At 35.7% G+C, this 20457-nt stretch overlaps 1 protein-coding gene across 6 annotated transcripts in view; it reads right to left on the bottom strand.

Moving 5' to 3' along the window:
* CDC42BPA (CDC42 binding protein kinase alpha) overlaps positions 1-20457 on the bottom strand; it is a 341599-nt gene that overhangs the window by 153107 nt on the left and 168035 nt on the right. For all 6 annotated transcript variants that reach the window (XM_064276784.1, XM_010591062.3, XM_010591060.3 and 3 more), the window contains exons 9-11: positions 14140-14219; positions 11441-11607; positions 7966-8088 (exon numbers count right to left, since the gene is read on the bottom strand). In XM_064276784.1, the coding sequence (XP_064132854.1) occupies positions 7966-8088; positions 11441-11607; positions 14140-14219 (370 nt within the window). The remainder of the gene's footprint in view (positions 1-7965; positions 8089-11440; positions 11608-14139; positions 14220-20457) is intronic.

The following is a 20457-nucleotide window of genomic DNA, read 5'->3' as shown; positions in this document are numbered from 1 at the left end:
TCTTTTTTCAGGAGGGTATTGTTCATTTTCCAAGTATTTGATTTCTTTTCCCCAGTTTTTCTGTTATTGATTTCTAGCTTCATTGCCTTGTGGTCTGAGAAGATGCTTTCTAATATTTCGATGTTTTGGACTCTGCAAAGATTTGTTTTATCACCTAATATGTGGTCTATTCTAGAGAATGTTCCATGTGCACTAGAAAAAAAAGTATATTTTGCAGCAGTTGGGTGGAGAGTTCTGTATAAATCAATGAGGTCAAGTTGGTTGATTGTTGTAAGTAGGTCTTCCGTGTCTCTATTGAGCTTCTTACTGGATGTCCCGTCCTTCTCCGAAAGTGGTGTGTTGAAGTCTCCTACTATAAATGTGGAGGTGTCTATCTCACTTTTCAATTCTGTTAAAATTTGATTTATGTATCTTGCAGCCCTGTCATTAGGTGCGTAAATATTTAATATGGTTATGTCTTCCTGATCAATTGTCCCTTTTATCATTATATAGTGTCCTTCTTTATCCTTTGTGGCGGATTTAAGTCTGAAGTCTATTTTGTCAGAAATTAATATTGCTACTCCTCTTCTTTTTTGCTTATTGTTTGCTTGATATATTTTTTTCCATCCTTTGAGTTTTAGTTTGTTTGTGTCTCTAAGTCTAAGGTGTGTCTCTTGTAGGCAGCATATAGATGGATTGTGTTTCTTTATCCAGTCCGTGACTCTCTGTCTCTTTATTGGTGCATTTAGTCCATTTACATTCAGCATAATTACAGAGAAATAAGTTTTTAGTGCTGTCATTTTGATGCCTTTTCATGTGTGTTGTTGGTCATTTCATTTTTCCACATGCTTTTTTGTGCTGAGACGTTTTTCTTAGTAGCTTGTGAGATCCTCATTTTCATAATGTTTAACTTTGTGTTTGTTGAGTCGTTACGTTTTTCTTGGCTTTTTTCTTGAGTTATGGAATTGATATTCCTTTTTGTGGTTACCTTATTATTTACCCCTATTTTTCTAAGTAAAAACCTAACTTGTATCCTTCTATATCGCCTTGTATCACTCTCCATCTGGCAGTTCAATGCCTCCTATATTTAGTCCCTCTTTTTGATTATTGTGATCATTTATCTATTGATTTCCATGATTTCCTGTTATGTGTATTATTTTGTTTATTTATTTATTTTTTAGAATTAGTCTTAATTTGTTTGTTTTTGTGCTTTCCCTATTTGAGTTGTGTTGATATCAGGACGTTCTGTTTTGTGACCTTGTATTGTGCTGGTACCTGATATTATTGGTCATCAGGCCAAACAATCTCCTTTAGCATTTCTTGCAGTCTTGGCTTAGTTTTTGCAAATTCTCTAAATTTGTGTTTATCTGTAAATATCTTAATTTCTCCTTCATATTTCAGAGAGAGTTTTGCTGGATATATGATCCTTGGTTGGCAGTTTTTCTCCTTCAGTGCTCTGTATACGTCGTCCCATTCTCTTCTTGCCTGCATGGTTTCTGCTGAGTAGTCAGAACTTATTCTTATTGATTCTCCCTTGAAGGAAACCTTTCTTTTCTCCCTGGCTGCTTTTAAAATTTTCTGTTTGTCTTCAGTTTTGGCAAGTTTGATGATAATACGTCTTGGTGTTTTTCTTTTTGGATCAATCTTAAATGGGGTTCGATGAGCATCTTGGACAGATATCCTTTCGTCTTTCATGATGTCAGGGAAGTTTTGTGTCAGGAGTTCTTCAACTATTTTCTCTGTGTTTTCTGTCCCCCCTCCCTGTTCTGGGACTCCAGTCACTCGCAAGTTATCCTTCCTGATAGAGTCCCACATGATTCTTAGGGTTTCTTCATGTTTTTTAATTCTTTTATCTGATTTTTTTTCAGCTATGTTGGTGTTGTTTCCCTGGTCCTCCAGAAGTCCCAGTCTACATTCTAATTGCTCGAGTCTGCTCCTCTGACTTTCTATTGCGTTGTCAAATTCTGTAATTTTATTGTTAATCTTTTGGATTTCTACATGCTGTCTCTCTATGGATTCTTGCAACTTATTAATTTTTCCACTATGTTCTTGAATAATCGTTTTGAGTTCTTCAACAGTTTTATCAGTGTGTTCCTTGGCTTTTTCTGCATTTATCCTAATTTCATTTGTGATATCTTTAAGCATTCTGTAAATTAGTTTTTTATATTCTGTATCTGATAATTCCAGGATTGTATCTTCATTTGGGAAAGATTTTGATTCTTTTGTTTGGGGGGTTGGAGAAGCTGTCATGGTCTGTTTCTTTATGTGGTTTGATATGGACTGCTGTCTCCGAGCCATCACTGGGAAACTAGATTTTCCAGGTAATCAGCTGGTACGCTGGCTCCTAGTTCTGAAAACCGTCGCTGTCTGCCCGTATTTGTTCGTTCTCCGTCTCTAAGTCTGTGCTTGTTGTTCAGAGTTCATAGATTGTTATGTCTCATTCACTTTTCACCACTAATATTTCTACCTGTTTCTGTTTGGTACCCAGGGGAATTTTTATAATCCAGAAGCATATACCACATAAAGATCTGGGATCTGAAGAGCTATGCCTTTCTTTTGACAAGAAAGGAAAGTGGGAGACTGAACTGGCACAACTCCTTGACCTCAGGCTATTTTCAGGAAGAAAAATTGTAGAAAAGAATACCTAAGGAAACTGAGGCTCTAAAAAACGAATTCTTGAAACTGTAAGTACTTATATACCTCTTGCAAAGTCTGGCTAGCCATAAAGGTACTCTCACAGTGTTAAGATGTGTTTTTAAATATGGGTTTGTACAAAGAAAATAAAAAGGAGATTTAAAGTAAAAGAAACACATATGGCTATATATATATATGTATATATATACACATATATACACACACACGCACACACGTATGGACACCCTGGTGGCGTAGTGGTTAAGAGCTGTGACTGCTAACCAAAAGGTCAGCAGTTTGAATCCACCAGGCACTCCTTGGAAACCCTGTGGGCAGTTCTACTCTGACCTGTAGGGTTGCTATGAGTTGAATTCGACTCGATGGCAACAGGTTTGGTTTTATTTGTATGTATATATAAAAGGCGTTCAACCACAGTCATAATAAAATAAATGTAAGTTATCACAACAGAATACCCCTTCTGACTTGAAGGTTTGTGTAATACCATGTAGCCACTGATAAGAATAATGCAAATCTCTATGTTAATAGTAGAAAGGAATCTGTAATATACTAGATGGAAAAACGCAAGTTGTAGTTCTGATAGAATTTCTGTCTATAGATGCACAGAAAACAGAAAAGAAAGCCCACAAATTCATAGCAATGGCTATTTTTAGGAAGAGTGGGCAGTGGGGGAATGGGTAACAGGGGACCATATATCTTCCTGACTAAAGAATTACTGGTGGTAAAAAAAAAAAAAAAAAAATTCAAGTTAGGCAATATAATAAAAAATACATACTAATTACAAACCTAAGAGAAAAACAAACAAAAAAAAAAGCAAGAAAAAAATAACAAAACAAAACCAAAGAAGCGAACGATATGAACGCTAGAAAAACCAGATAACGGACAGTACACAGAAATACATCCATGAACATAAATGAATTATCTATTCTAAATAAGTAACTTTGGAGTGTTTGTAGAAGGTGTCTTTGTACGTGTGATGGAGAGACTAAAACACTTTGAGTGGTCTTTGGTACAGAAGGCTCTACATTGAAAAATAATTAGAGGGGAGAGCCAAAATTAAAAAGGGAAAACTAAAGTAATAAACAATTTTAGGCCTGAAGAAAACCTTCCAGATTATCTGGCCCAGATGCTGTCTCTGTGCTAGCAGCAGTTGTCTGTGCCCTCCCAACAACTTATAATTCACTTCTGATGATTAACAAAGTATGGACTAAGTGACCTTACCAAGATACTATATTAATAAATATGATATGCCTCCTGCCTCCTGAATTCTATTATACTACTCTATTGTACCAATTGATTGCAGTTTGCTATGGTCAATTCCGAGAGAGAACAGGGAGTGCCCTCTTTGGAACAGCTACCCAATTTCTCTAAATTTATATATGGTTCTATTTACTACAGTTAAAATAATGTAAAGACAGAAGGAGAGAAATCATCTCATTAGCCATTTCATTTCTGGCATGTCACAGTCTTCCATTAGTATTTGCACACCCACAGTTACTACAGTTACTATATAAATACAGTGATGAAAGAAATCAGTACCATTTCAAGCTTGAAATATCTTCTTACTCTTCTCCACCACTTACATCGTATCCAATGTTCTGTAGCACAGGTTCCCCATCCATACGGAGGCTGAGGACCCTTGTAAATTACTGGAGTTGGTACAATAGGGTCTGAGGATCCATACATGCCTGAGTATTTTCCATCAAATAGGAAAATGACAATGCTTAGTATACCTCATACACAGTAAGCACTCAACATATACTTGTTGAGTGATACACTTTGAAAGGTATTAAGATCCTATAGGGTCGCTATGAGTCGGAATCGACTCGACGGCACTGGGTTGGGTAAGATTAAAAAAATGTATGCACATGAGAAATGAAACGTTAAAAGTGACACCCCAAATTTCACCATGATGCTGGTTTGGAAGAGGGTAAACTCCTAAAGGATGAAACTTATATGTAAGTTGTTTTTTTTTTTAACTCTTAATTTCCCTTGGTAAATATCTTGAGACTAATACACATAATAACCCGTCAAGTTTAATTTAATCTCAGTGTATCGGTGAAAGAGTACCATTTGTCAGAGAGAAAAACCACTTTTTCTCAAGCTTTGGTGCCTTTATACCTGCCTTCTCCTGAATCTGAAATATTCTTTGCTTTCCTCCTTGGCCAACCCTCTGCAGTCCACCTTCGCCTGAGCAAAGTCATTTTATCCTTTAAAGCTGATGAAAGCCATTCTTACAGAATAAAAAATTTTACATACACATGAATAAATTATATATAAGTTATAATGTATAATGTGTATTAGTATAAGAGAAAAGGTGAAACATACTCTTACACATGTAAGAAAAATGTAAGAAAATTAGTTTGGAAAAATCTTCTTATGATTACTCTATCATGAATGGAATAATAATGAAAGGCCTGAAATTTATTATAATAATAAAAACATATAATATAGTACAGGAACAATAGTAATTCAGTAAAAAAATTATATATTGAGGAGGAAAGGACAGAGAAAAATATAAAAAAAAACCAAAGAAACAAATATCTGGATGCTGAGAACAGTATCAGGGAAGGTATCTAGAAATATCTGTAAATAAACATGGACTCAGAGTCCCTATCCTTAGGAATTCTCCATAATTCGAACAATTCAAAACACCAATATAGTCTATGGTGAACCTGTATAGATACTGAAACACTGAAGACACTGAGAATAAAAGGCTCTACCATCAGGGCAATAGAAATGAAAACCACAGTAACAGATCATCATACAATCTTTGGGTTGAAAACTGGTAGAAACTGCCAGACCATCTGGTTCAGTCACCTCCTTAGAGACAGGGTATGTAAGTTTGTGCCATTGAGAAATGGAACATTATTACTCTTTTTAAAAAACTATCTAAGAATGTTCTAAACTGTAGTTACCGGCATATTATTTTTGTGATTTTTGACATATATGTATCTATTCTGTATACTATTTGAAGAATACATATTTTTATCTACTCACTTTTTAAACTTAACTATATCCCAAGTAATTGTATCTATAAATACTACAGTTATGATGTGCTAGATATGTATAACTATTAATATCTGGCATTAATGTACCAGCTAAAATCATCCTGTATCCTTCTAACAGTACCCATATCATAGTTCAGGAAACACCAGGCTAAAGACAAGTGACTTGCCCAAGAAAGAGCACTGATAAATAAGGCAGGCCACTACAAATCCTACCCAATGATTCAACTGCATTTTCCCTGGAGTTACTTCAACGGACTTTGGAAATTCATATGAGCATATGTATTAGTTTGTCAACTAAAAATAAATGAATACCTAACATATTTGTCATACAGAAAGTCAAAGGACTTCAAATTACAAACCAACCAACCAAAACACAGAAAAGAATAAAAAAAAATCTCAATGAAAACAATGAAGGGTAATAAGAGTATGACAGTTAGCCAGCAGTTGGATTCTTAAGGGCAAACACAATATCTTAACTCTGGACAGTGCTTCAAATACGTCATGTCCAAAACTGAACTCTGGATATGCTGCCCCACAGAATCTGCTCCATCCATACCCTCCCCCTTTCAGTTACCGTTCAGGCAAAGGCCATTCTTGACTCTTATTCTCAACTTCACGTTCCATCCATCAGCAAATCCCACTGACTCTTTCAAAATACAGTGAAACCTGTGACAGCTGGAACTCGAAGGGTGTGCCTTGTTTTCCAGGTCTCGCAAGGTTTCCACCTTTGACAGGGTGCAGTCTTACCGTTTTAGTGCAAAATATTTGAGTTTTGCTTCTCTGACAGGTTTCTGCCTTTGCAGGTTTTACTGTATATCTCTAGCACTGGACCATGTCCAAACACTTCTACTGCTATCATCCTGCTTCAAGCCACCATTTTTTCACCTGGATTACTGCTTTCCAACTGGTCTCCCTGACTCTAACCGTCCTCCCTATAGTCTATTTTCAACACAATAGCCAGAGTGATCCTTTTAAAAATATTACTTAGATCATGTGAAGCCTGCAAAGGCTCCGATTTTATTTAGAGTAAAAACCAAAGACTTTACAAGTCAGTGAGTCCCCTCCACCTTTTTACTTCTCCAACCTCATCTCCTCCCCGTCTCTCTGCTTGCTCATTCTGCTCCAACCACCTAGCCCTTGTGTTTTAGTTGAACACATGAGGTACGTTATCACTTTTAGGGCCTTTGCACTGACTGGTCTTTCTGCCTGGAACACATGTTCCCCAGATACCTGCATGGCTAATCCCTTTATCCCTTTTTCAAGTTTTTGCTTACATGTCACCTTCTCTGACCACTTAAAATTGTAAAACTTCTTATCTTGCACTTCTGACACATTTCCCTTATTCTGCTATTTTTAAGCTCTTATCATCTTCTAATATACTGTATCATTTATATACCATATTTTTACATAAATAACATGCCTTCTACATTTGTTTGCTTACTGCTCCCTCCCCCATGAGGTATTTTCATAAGTGTCGCTATGTCAATTTTTTAAATGTATTTCTGTACAAAAAAATTAGCATAGAGTGCTTACAAAAATACCTTGTGGGGAAGTGAGTGGTTGGCAAACAAATGTGGAAGGTTCATGTTATCTGCATAAAAATATGGTAGTTATATATTTATTGCTTATTGCTTGTCTTCTGCCCTTCATGTGGGAAGCTTACTCCACAAGAGCAGGGATTTCTGTCTGTTTTCTTTAGTGTTGTATTCCAAGAACCCAATATGACAGCTGGCACATAACAGGGGCTCAATAAATATTTGTTGAATGAGTGAACAAATGAATATAATAGGCATGTCAACACTTGACAAATTTAATTCTAATTAATTTCAGCAATACACTAAAAAATGAATTTTGTTACAAAGAAAATAAATTTTTAGAAATCTTGATGCCTATATACGTGCAATTCCCTTATCTATAGTGTCCTTCTTCACAATCCTAACACCTTTCCTTATTACTAACTATATTCTTTGCCAGACATATTCCAATTTAATATCCCAAACTCATTTAGGTCTTCCAAAAAAGTCATCCCTGCTCCCCCAAGTCTGGCTTAGGTGCCTCTCCTTTGTAATTTTCATGTACCTCTTTCTCTGTTCATTTTTTCTGATATTCTTTGTCACATGTATTGCAATGACTATTTGTTTTTGTTTCCCAGACTAAAAAGTGATCTTCTAGAATGCAGAAACCATTCTTATTTGCTTTTCCCTTGCTGGCATATAGCTTATATGACATAACACATGACAAGTATTCAATAAATGTTTTGTGTGTGAATAAAAGATTTTCTGAATCTACAAAACTGAATTAAAGGTGAATCACAGAAATTTACCTGTTACTTGTTTCCTTAGTTTTTCAATTTCTTCTTTTAAGTTTTTTATTTCTAAATCTTTGCTTGCTGTTAGTGGCCCATCAGCAGTTGAATACTGCAGAGCTTGGACAGTCTGTGTTGACTCTTAAAAAAGTGAATAAAATAAAAGAAAGAGTGAGAAATATGGCCATATTCCAAATTTTAAAAATAACAGTAATATATTCTTTCTAGAGAAATCCTTGTATAATTCTATAGAGCAAAACTTGTACCAATTGATAAAAAGCATATTAATACATTAAATGAAATCATAAAACTCCATCTCACATGTCTTTAAAATTACACATAGGGAAAACAATCTAGCTTCTAATACGTGGTATTTTCAGTTCTGAACACTGAAATGGTTAATTTTATACATCAACTTGGCTAGAATATGGTACCTAGTTGTTTGGTCAAACACTCGTCTAGATGGTGTAATGAAATAGCTAATATATGATTAAATCAGTTGATCTTAAGTAAAGTAGATTACTCTCCATAATGTGGGTGGGCCTCATCCAATCACTTGGAGGCCTTAGGAGCAAAATGGGAATTTTTCTTAGGGTATATTCTGCCTCTAGAGTATAAATAGACATTTTTCCAGAACTCCCTTCCTCTTCACTCTTCCCATTGTCTGACCTACAGGTTTTGGGACACAAGACTGCAGGAATCTCCAGCCTGTTGCCTGACCAACAGATTTTGAGCTTGCTAGTCCCCCACAATCACTTCAGTCAATTCCTTAAAATCAATCAATTTCAATCAATTAATCCATGTCTCTCTCTCTCTTATTGGTTGTTTCTCTAGACCTTAGGACAATACCCTACCAGCCATTCAACTATTCAGCACCCTTTTGTCCTAGCAGGAAGCATAACTATGTAATCAAAAATGTCATATGTCAGGTGATGAGGAAAAACTGACTCTAGTATATGAGGGAGGTTTAGAGATGCTAATATGTAATATGTAGAAGTGCTGGCTTTCCAAATTTTACGTGTGAAAGTTGAGGCCCACCTGTGGATGACTCTGGCTTATCAATTTAGTTAAAATAGAGATTATTAATTTATCTTGTGGTTCTAATCAGAAGATGTGAGGTAGCAATAAAAACATTAATTCTACTGAGGCTAGTGAAGCGGAAGGCAAGTCAACAGAATATATTCAAATGAAGCATAAAGAAAACAAAGAACAAAAAGAACAGAACGGAGCATAAAAGAAATGTGGGACACAAAGAGTTTAACAAAAACGCAATTGGAGTCCCAGAAATGAGGAGAGAGTGAATGGGCCAAAACAAGTATCTACAGAGATTATGAATTTTCCAAAATCATTCAGGACTCCAGAATCTCAGTGAATCCCAAACAGAATTTTATAATAGTACAAAGAAAGCTGTATCTAGGCACAACACAGTCCAATTGCTTTAAACTGAAGTTAAAGATAAAATCTTAAAAATATCTAGGGGAAGGCAGAAAGTACCTAACGGTCAGGAGAACAAAACTGATAGCTGATTCTCAAGAAATATAACGGAAAGCAGAAGGCAACAGAATAATACCTGTAGAGAACTGAAAGAAAAAAACTGCCAACTTAGAATTCTAACTTAGAAAAAATATCTTTCAAAATTGAAGGCAAAATAAAGACATTTTCAGACAAATAAAAAATGAGGCAATTTGTCACAACACACATTAAAAGAAATACTAAAAGGTTTTCAGCTGAAGAAAAATGATTCCAGGTGGGAAACATGGGTTTCTAAAAAGAAATAAAGGGCACCAAAAGGGTAAATATGTGCATAAATATTTTTTTTTTATTAAAGGCTAATAAATACTTAAAACCAAAACCAAACCCACTGCCATCGAGTCGATTCTGACTCATAGCAACCCTATATAGGACAAAGTAGAACTGCCCCATCGAGTTTCCAAGGAGCACCTGGTAGACTCAAACTGCCAACCTTTTGGTTAGCAGCCGTAGCACTTAACCACTACGCCACCAGAGTTTCCATAAATACTTACAGCAACAATAAAACAAACGTACTGAAAGGTTTACAACATAGACAGCAGTTAAATACATAACAAAAAATCACACAAAGGGCTGTTGCAAGGTTCTTACACTGTTCGTGAAGTGGGAAAATAAAAATTATTAAGAAAAAGATAGATAAGGACATAATAAGAAAAATGGGCAAGAACTTTGAACAGAAACTTCACAAGACTGTACATCAAAATGGATAACAAATACATGAAAAGATACTCAACATCAATACTTATTGGGAAATGCAAATTAGAATCACAGTGAGAAACTACTATATATGTACCAGAATGGCTAAAAGTAAAGCAGCTGAAATGTCAAGTTCTGGTAGGAATAAGAAGAAAAAAAAAAAAAAAGCAAGTGGAAAGCTCATACATTGTCAGTGGAACTATAAATTGATACAACTACTATGGAAACCTCTTAAACAGATTATCTTCTAAAGCTGAAAACATACTACCCCTATGTTCCAGAAATCCCATCCTTAGGTATATATTCAAGAGAAATGATTATGATATTACTACCAAAAAAATAAATAGGCACATCCCTAGAAAAAAAACAAAAAACCAAACCTGTTGCCATCGAGTTGATTCCGACTCATGGCAACCCTATGACAGAGCAGAACTGCCCCCGTAAGGAAGACAGTGTATTACGTTTTAAGTCAGCTACCTTGAACTGCACAGTTGCACGTGCAAGGTTGTACATAAACAAGGTTGAGGTTCTGCCAAGGGATCCTGACAACAGAAAGAGGAGCGACAGAGTTAAGGGTGTATGACTATTATTGATAATGATAACAAGCAGTGAAATGGTGACAGAATTACAGATAACGGCAGAATTGAAGGAATATTGGTGGTAAGGCACTAGAGGGAGTTGAGTAGGAAATTATGGTGGGTTTGTTGAAACAGATTAGTAAATGATTTTAGTTATTGTAATCTCAAGGTATATTTTACTATCTTGAGAAGGAGTGGGTGAATTAATGGTGGAGGACAAGATCATTGAAGGTGAGAATTGAGAAACTTCAGAATTCAGAGTATTAAAAGGTTCATCTATGTGCATTTTTAAATCACCAAATATTACGACAGGAATAACGTGATAGAGAATGGCAGTGTGTCAGGAGTGACAACTTTCAAGGATTGAGGGAAGAGTCACTGAAATGTTACACTGGAGTGAGAATGATTCCTTTTTTCCTGGTAGTCTCATTTCCCTCTCTTCAGAGGTATGATTTATTACCACATATTTATATGTGCACATATTACCCACAGTAAACAAATGCTATTTTGTTATTATTTACTGTTAATTACGTGATTTTACATAAACAGTATTGCACTGTAGTAAGCACTTGCTTTTTTTCCACTTAAAATAATCGTTTCAAGATGAAACTACTTGTAATACACAGTTCATAACACTATAACTGGGTACAATTCAAAAGGGAAAAAAATTATCTTTAAGATATATTTACCCTGGAGCTTTCTACTAAGCTCAAGCTTTTCCTGTTCAAGGCGTTTAATTCTCCTTTCATAAGCTTCAGTTGCTAAGTTGTTATCTAAAGTCCTCTGAACGTTCACATCAAGGTCCACTGAGCTGGGGCCAGCTGAAACTCTTAAACAGCTCCGATCAGAAAGAACACTGAAGAAAAGAAAAAAAAATGTGATTCATACTGAAGTAAAAAGTTTGAAGAAAAAAGATAGGAATGTCTTTTGAAGGAAAAGGAATGAAATGTCTTAAGTGAAATTGCTCATTTAAGACATGAATTTGGCTATCTTGTTCCAGTAAATCAATTATGATTGCAAAAATCATTTGCAAAATGACCTGTACTACTTAATAGAAGCATTTTTTAAAATGAAAACTTAAATCTCCCAAATTTTCTTGATTTTTTTTTTAAATAACCACATATTATAAAACAAAGTTTAATGAAGGGCTATTGAAAGTTTAAAACAATTTGACCACTTAAGTGAAATCACAGTCAAAAGCACCATCCATGATCTTCTTCACCAGAATTTAAAAATTCAAAAGTTAAGTACTTTCTTTAATTCAATGCAATTTAATTAAAAATATCTGACGTGCTAGGATACATCAGTGTACAAAACAGACAAAAATCCCTGTCCATATACGGTTTATACTCTAGCGACAGAGATAGAAATAAACAGGAAAAAGAAGTTAAATATTCAGTATGTTAGAATATTCAGTATGTTAGAAAACCCTAAATGCTAAGGCAAAACAAAGCAGGAAAAAAGGAAATGGAATTGAAATTTTAGATGAAGTAATCAAGAAAGTTGTCACTGAGAAGTAACTTTGTAGGGAAGCCCTAAAAGAGTGCCGGGAACAGCCAATGGAATATCAGTGGAAAAGTATTACAGGCAGAAGCCTGAGTCGAGAGTATGCCTGGCATGTTCAAGGGCCAGAAAGGAGGCCAGCTTGAATAGAGTGGAGTGCACAAGGGAAGAGTGGTAAAAAATAAAATTAAAAAGGCAAAAGTGAGCCAGTCATGTAAGGCCTTGTCAGGACTTTGATCTGGAGTTAAGAAAGGAAGCCACTGGAATTGGGGGGTAAGGGTAGGGTGGTCTGGAACAGGACAGTGGCATGATCTAACTTATCTTTTAACAGAATCACTCTGATAGGTTCTGAGAAATATAAGAAATGAAGTTATGAACATACTAAGCAGGTGGTTTAGAGAGATATCAAGCAGAAGAGAGGACATTGGGCACAGCTAAAGAGACAGGTGGGAGTCATCGGCAATTATCTGGGAGAACCACAGAGAGCATAAATAGAAAAGAGAACTCCAAGGACTAAGCTACGAAACACTCCTATATTCAGAAGGAGGAGTAAGGTACAGAAACTGAGAAGAAGTGGCCAGAAAGGTAAGAAAACCAGCGAATGCTTTCTGGAAGGTAAGAGAAGTACTGTCAGGTGCTATAAGGCAGAGAAGCTGTGGCAAGTAAGATGAGATCTGAATCAAGTAAAACTAGGACTGAGAAATAATCATTAGATTTTGTAATTTGGAGGTTAGTAGTGAAATTAATAAAAGCCATCTGCATGAAGTGATAGGGGCAAAAACCTGACGGGAGTGCTTCAAAAGAGAACAGTATGAGAAAAAAATGGGTAAAGTATAGAAAACATTTTGAAGTAATTTTGCTCTCATGTACAGCAGAGAAATAGGCTCATTGCTGGTAAAGGAACTGGGCTCAAGAGAGATTTTATATTTTGCTTTAAGATGGGAGAAATAACAACGTATTTGTAAGCTAATGGGAACCATCTGGTAATGCAGATGTCACAGAAAGGGAAAAACTTAGGAGGTGAAATTTAGCAATGCACTAGAGTAGGTCAGAGTGGATACCAGGGGCCGGCCTCAGCTAGGAGTTCCCACAGTTCATAAAAAGAAGACAGCATATGGGCCAGAGGTATGTAGGGGGTAAATGTGGGGATGGAAGCTTGTTGAAGTTCTTTATTGCTTGCTTCATCCTCTCAGCGAAAGAGGAAGCGAGTTCATCAGCTGAGAGTGAGGATGCCGGAGATTCCAGCAGAAAGTAGAAGTATGAAATCATTATGTAGGACACTGGAAGAGTAAATGCACCCGGGAAATTCAGCATATTTTTCAGGCAGCAATAGCAGCACTTGAGGTTGGTGATCATGAATTTGAAGTAAGAACACTTAGAACTTTTCTCTTATTTCATCTGTAAAGGTACCGGCAGCAAACTGGGCTTTAATAGTAAATGCTGACTTGGCAATGCAAATATAACAGAATGGAAGATGGTAAAAGAAACTGAGATGATACACAAGGGAGTGATTATAATCATTCTCATGGAATTAAAGCAGGGTAAGGAGGAAAGATATGCGTAGAGAGAGGATCAGTGAAAAGATGGCAGAATAATGGGCTGCAAGCTCTGATTGACACTTACAGAATATTTATGAATAGCCCAGGATTCTACTAATTCCTGCCCATTGCTAAGATTCTGAGTTCTCCATTTGTTCTAGTCTTTCCCTTCCATAACGAGTTAAGATTGTGTGTTCTATTCATTTTGTAATATCTAGCTATTCCCAGTAGATCATTAAAAAAATTTTTTTTTAATTTACAAAGCTCTCTTATACATTTTTTTAAAAACTTCCATTCATTTCAATTTGCTTTAAATTGCCCAAATTATTTTAACTTTTGAAACTTACCAGCTACTAGTATATGTGAAACCAACAAATGGCAGATGGTGCCCAGAAAATGCAGTATGTGTTGGTGGGGGCATTGTTTCCTAAAGGAAGAAAAAACATCTGGTAAGAAAGAGATAATTATCACCTATAGGCTGGGCTACAAACTGTTCATAGGAAGTACAAGGCTGTTCAATTTACAGACACTGATAAAAGTTCTTATCTGCCTTGAATATGGTACTGAACAATGAAAACTGACATAAAACTAATATGAAAATTCATAGTGTAGAAAGAAAACCTTTGGGAATAAAATAACTGAATAAAAAGTGAAAGTTCAAATTAAGGTTAAAAAATAGACCAAGAAAGCTAAGGACAGAAACATTTTATTCTTATTTTCCTAAATTTTAATTTAATATAACTCAATGATTTACAGCAGAGGTTGACAAACCATGCTGCCCTGTTCTACTTGACCCACAAGCTAAGAAAGGTTTTTACATGTTTACAAAGATGTAAAAATAAAGAATACACAGCAGAGACTGCATGTGGCCTGAAAAAGTTTGCTGACCAGTGGTTTAGAGAAACATATGTTTAGAGAAAAGAAATTAATTTCCAGTAAAATTAAATGTACAAGAAAAAATTATATGAAACTGAAAAACCTCCCAGGAGGAACTATGGAAATTTGTACAGTTTTTGTTTTCTAATATATAAATGAGAAATCTGTAACTACAAAAAAAAAAAAAAATCATATCAGTACTGCTTATACTGTCTTACCAAGTATTTTCCTATTATAGTAATGATAAATTAACTGTGCTGAGATCCTTGGGAATCAATCCTGGAATAAGCAAAATCATCATTGTTTAAGAGTCCTATTAAGAACACGCACACACACACACACTCACACACTCACACAGGATAAAGCAGGTATCCCAAAATAAAATTCCAATACACATTAGTGTGCACTAAAAAATCTTGGTTTGTTTCTGATTAATTACTTAAAATCATAACTCATATTTAGCAAATAGATAAGAAGGAACAAGGAAAAATATGTTAAGCTCTACATGGGGAAAAAAACCTATAAGCAAATAATCTATTCCATTTAAAGTGCCCCTCCCCCCCAAAAAACGCCAAACCCGTTGCTGTCACATTGATTCCGACTCACAGCGATTCTACAGGACAGAGCAGAATTGCCCCATAGGGTTTCCAAGGAGTGGCTGGTGGATTCAAACTCCCAACCTCTTGGTTGGTAGCCAAACTCTTAACTACTATACCACCAGGGCTCCGTATAAAGACTAGTGAAAATTAATGAATGTTTCTATCAAATTTGTTTTAAAAGTTTATTTTAAAAATTAATGAAATGCGCTTTTTTTCTATTAGTTTGTCAAAGTTAAAGCTTTAATTCATTCTTTTTTGTTTAATTTGTAACTTATTACAAATTTTTAGTGGATTAATTTAAAGATTACTTATTGAATTTTTAAAAGTTATATACATATATGAGGTCTGATATTGAAAACCTACTAATGTGTATAATGTAAAAAGACAGATGCTCTCCAACCCCTGTTCTCCAGGCACCCACTTCTTTCCAGAACCACAACATTATCACCAGTGTTTTAATCTTATAGTCTTTTTCTCTTATTCAATGAGCATTCATCCCATTTACATATCATTTTATGATAGATTGGTTTGTTCTATTTTTATTGCATTTTTTAGTGTTTCACTATACGGCTGACTACTTTTGTGTTTAATATGTCACATGAAAGGATTCCGGTGTATGTCTTTACACTGGATCTTTATGTAATATTCTGAGTTCTCCATTTCTTCAGAAAATTTTGACTGCCTTCTATAAATAATGATAATAGTAGCATATATTACTGCTTCTCGTTTCCACATACCAATTGTTGTTAATTGTGGTAAAAATATATATAACAAAACATTTGCCATTTCAGCATTTTTATGTGTACAATTCAGTGACATAAATTGTGTTCATCATACTGTACAACCATCGCCACTATTTCCAAAATTTCCATAAACCTTACAGACACTCAGTGCTCCTTCAGCAATAACTCTCTTCTCCCCCAATCCCGCTCCCTCCTCCCCCAATCCCGCTCCCTCCTCCCCCAATACCGCTCCCCTTCCATCCTGCTTCTGGTAACCACTGAGAAACTTTGGTCTCTATACATTTGCCTATTCTAGATATTTTATACAAGAGAAATCATACAATATTTGTCCTTTTGTGACTGACCTAGTTCACTGAGCATAATATTTCAAGGTTCATCCATGCAATGGCATGTATCAGGACTTCATTCCTCTTTAAGGCTGAGTAATATACAACTGTGTGTATATACCACATTAAGGCTGAGTGATATGCCACTGGGAACCCTGGTGACGCAGTGGTTAAGTGCTAGGCTGCTAACCAAAGGGCTGGCAGTTCGAATCCGCCAGGCACTCTATGGGGCAGTTCTGCTCTGTCCTACAGGGTCACTATGAGTCGGAATTGACTCGACGGCACTCGGTTTGGTTTTTGGTTTTAATATGCCACTGTATGTATATACCACATTTTGGTATACCACGTTATGTATATATCAGTTGTTGGACGCTTAGGTTGTTTCCACCTTTTGCCTATTGCAAATACTGCTGCAGTGAACACTGGTGTTTAAGTACCTGTTTGCCTCCCTGCTTTCAATTCTTTTGGGTATGTACCTAGGAGTGGAATTGCTGGGTCATATGGTGATTCTATGTTTAGCTTTTTGAGGAACCACTTATTAATTTAGTAGTATGTAACATTGGCTTTAATTTTTTTTTTTAATTCCTTTATTCCTGCACTTATCAGCTATGACATCTTTTGGTTCTAGGCTCAAAAGGTGAGGGGGGAATAAAGCTTACAATTTATTCCTCTTTTCTTTCTGAAATTTTGCTGATTATTTCATTTCATTATCAGGGCTAGTTAAATTTAACCTTTTTTAATATCCATAATCCTTAAATTTGTCCTACAGTTAGATGTAACGCTTAATGACAATTTTGCTGTATTTTGCTTATTTTGTCACTTATTTGGCAGAAGTTCATCTTTTAATACTTTCTTCAAGAAGGGCTCACTTGAACTATAATAACTTTAATTTTAGCCTGTCCAAAATGTTTTTCTGTTGAACTGATACTTGCACATTAGTATGGCTAAGTATAAAATTCTCAGATCTCCACTTTCTTCCCTGAGGTCTTCATGGTTATTTACTCCTTGTTTTCTAGCGTTAGATGCTGCTGTGGGGAAAGGGAGGCCAGTATGATCTTTCCCCCTTTATAGGTGACTTCATCTTTCTGCTTGGATGCCCACACGATTCTTCCTTTATTGTTAAAGTTCAATAACTAGGAAGTTTTGAACTTGATTTTTCTATATTAATTATTCCTGAGATGTGACGGGCCAAGTGAATGTGTTGGTGAAAGTTTTCCTTATTTTCTAGAGTTACATCTTGAATTAGATCTAGAGATTTTTTTTTTCAGTTCCTTTATTTCAGTTCTTTTCTACGAAGATACAAATTATGTGTATATTATGTTTCCTTTGACAATATTTTATCTATCTTCTTTCAAATCCAGTTTAACTGTTAATTTCCATTCATCTTGCTCATTTTCACTACCCTGTCCTCTAATGGTCTTGATTACATTTTCAGCAGCTTCTGTTTTTCTTTTTTCTTCTCATTGGGACTTCATTTTGGGATTGTTTTCCCCTTTTGTTCTGAACTCTACTATCTCATGTTTCATCTTCATGTTTTTCTTCCTACATTTTTTGTGAGCTTTTATGTCTCTGCATTATGCTCTTATTTTATAGACAACTGCTTCACTTTTTTTTTTTTAATTCATGGCTTCATGTTTAGTCACAATTTTCATATTCTCCAAGGAAAGTATTTCCAGTGAGTGTTCTTCATGTACTATTTCTTTTTTTCATTCCTCTCTTTTTTTTTAATTATCTTTGTATTGATCTTGTATTGGTTCCTATTTTATTAACACTCATTTTTTAATGAAATGAGTTCTTAAACAAGCATCACGTTCCTTATTAACAGGGATTCGGTTGTGACACTGGGTTGCTGATGTGAGTGCTTTTACCCTTCACTTCTCCCTAGTCAATTCTTATTCATATATTATAATTCTAAGAGAAAGTTTGCATTTCTATTTATCATTCTCCAGTAGTTTCTTGGGGTACCTTCTAAGAAGAGAAGGGAAATGCACAATCTTTGGTATATTAGTTTAAAAACAGATGTTTGCTATTTTTAAAAGCCAGCTACAAAGTCTCCTTAACCACCAAGGCAGGTCTCATCAGCCAGTGTGCAAATTTATCCATCTGTAAATAGACTGGTTTTTCCTAGATTTCAATAGGTAAATAGGAAAAAATTCATCAATATTATATATAATAAGGAAGACTACCTAAACATTCAATAGGAAACAATTATTGTTAGTCTGAAGCAACGTAATCACTGATTAAGAATTTCTCTGCCAGGATTATAATGTCTCATTTAGAGACAAAAAATTTTACAGATTATCAATATAATTAATTCTTATCAAAGTCTAAACATTAATGTGGAACATGATTCTACAAGTAAGTTTCATAAAAACATTTTGATAAATATTTCCACCTTCAAACTTTGGACAACAAACCCATTAATCGTATTGCTTCTGTTTAAGCCCAAGATGCATCTGAAAATCTTAGAAGGCTTCTAACTCTCTAACTAGTGGATTTGTTCAATAGCTGTTATAGATGAGACTGATATTTCTATACTTACCATGTGACTTGCTCTTAAATGTCACATTAACAAAAACTGAAGTCCATGGTTTCAGTTTACACATTCACACCAACAATTGATAATTGTCAGTCTTTTAATTTATTGCCACTCTAGTAGCTGTGCAGTGGTATATTACTGTGATTTTGAAGTACATTTCCTTATGACTAATGATCCTATCTATTCACGTACTGATTATTGGTCACTCATATATCTTTTTTAGTGAAATGTATATTCAAACCAATTTTAAAATGTAGTTTGCTAAGTCCTTTATCAGACAGCAATCTGCAGATACCCTTACACTAGCACCATACTGTCTTGATTACTTTAACTTTATATTAGGTTTGAAACCAAGAAGTTCTGCTTTTTTCTTATTCTGCAAAATCCTAGGTCCTTTGCATTTCTATGTAAGTTTTAGAATTAAACCTACATAAACTGATATGGCTTGACTGAAATCTATAAAATCTATAATAAATCAATTTGTTCTTGTGGTTTTATTTTGTTTTTTAGGAGCCTGTCTGCCTTCATCTGTGAAATCAGTCTCTCCTGCGGTGTGAACCTGATGATGATCCTGCTCACGTTTTGTTTCTAAACTCTTACATTTTAGCTTAGTTTCCTAGAGGTTATTTCAGGGTCCATATAACTTAGTAGACAGCCAATAATTGGTCAGAGTTTGTGCTCAAACACCTTGAGACTGTAAAACTTTCACCCTTTGTCAATGGGTCTGTGTGTGGAACAGGGAACACTTTCAAAACCCAGGGAATTTTCAATTCAGCCCCAAATTTTACTTCCTGCTAGGCCCTCCAGAAACTTCTATTCACGTGTGCAAAGTCTCCCAGTAAGTTAAGGATGTGTGAACAGCCTGAGTCTTTCTGGATCTTCTCTGAACATGTGCTATTCTCCTGGGCCTGGTGCACCTAGGCCTTCTGTCTCTCTTGCCCTTACACACGGCCTCCAAGTCAGTCAGGCATGCGCGGAGAACATATCTAGTGCCTTCAAGGCTCTCATCCACAGATTTCCTGTCAAGTATTTGGTTAGCTTGTTGGTCAGAAGTTCACCCCAAGCAGGGCTTTACCTCAGGCTACCAAGTCTGTGGACTTACTCTCCCCGTTTTTTCCAACTGAGTTTGCTATTTTTTTCCATGAACAGCACTTGACATGGTGTGTTTGCTCTCCAAATCAAGTCAGCCCCCTCTAGCAGCAAAGCTGTTGATTTTTATGTCCACCTCCACCTATACCGTTCCAGCCGAGCAGGAAAGCAGGAGGGGGGACTATTCTTAACCATGGCTCGGCAGTTTTTCATGAATAAATGCATCTCAACTTGTTATTTGCCTTGAGTTGATCTGCCAAGACCTGAAAAGGTTTTTGACAATTTTGTCTAGTTTTACAGTTATTTTTAGGGAGAGATTTGCCAACCTCTTCACTCTGCCATCATGAAGTCCACTTTTATTTAGCACCACACTGTAAACAACTGAGCTAACCAACCGATAAGAATTCACTTTGTGTAAACATGTTGTCTTCTAGGTAGCCCTGGGGGCACAATGATTAAGCGCTCAGCTGCTAACCAAAAGGTCCACAGTTCA

This window comes from Loxodonta africana, chromosome 25 (assembly GCF_030014295.1).
Source record: "Loxodonta africana isolate mLoxAfr1 chromosome 25, mLoxAfr1.hap2, whole genome shotgun sequence".
NCBI lineage: Eukaryota > Metazoa > Chordata > Mammalia > Proboscidea > Elephantidae > Loxodonta > Loxodonta africana.
Note: the sequence above shows the minus strand (reverse complement) of the source record. Positions and strands in the feature narration are given on the sequence as shown.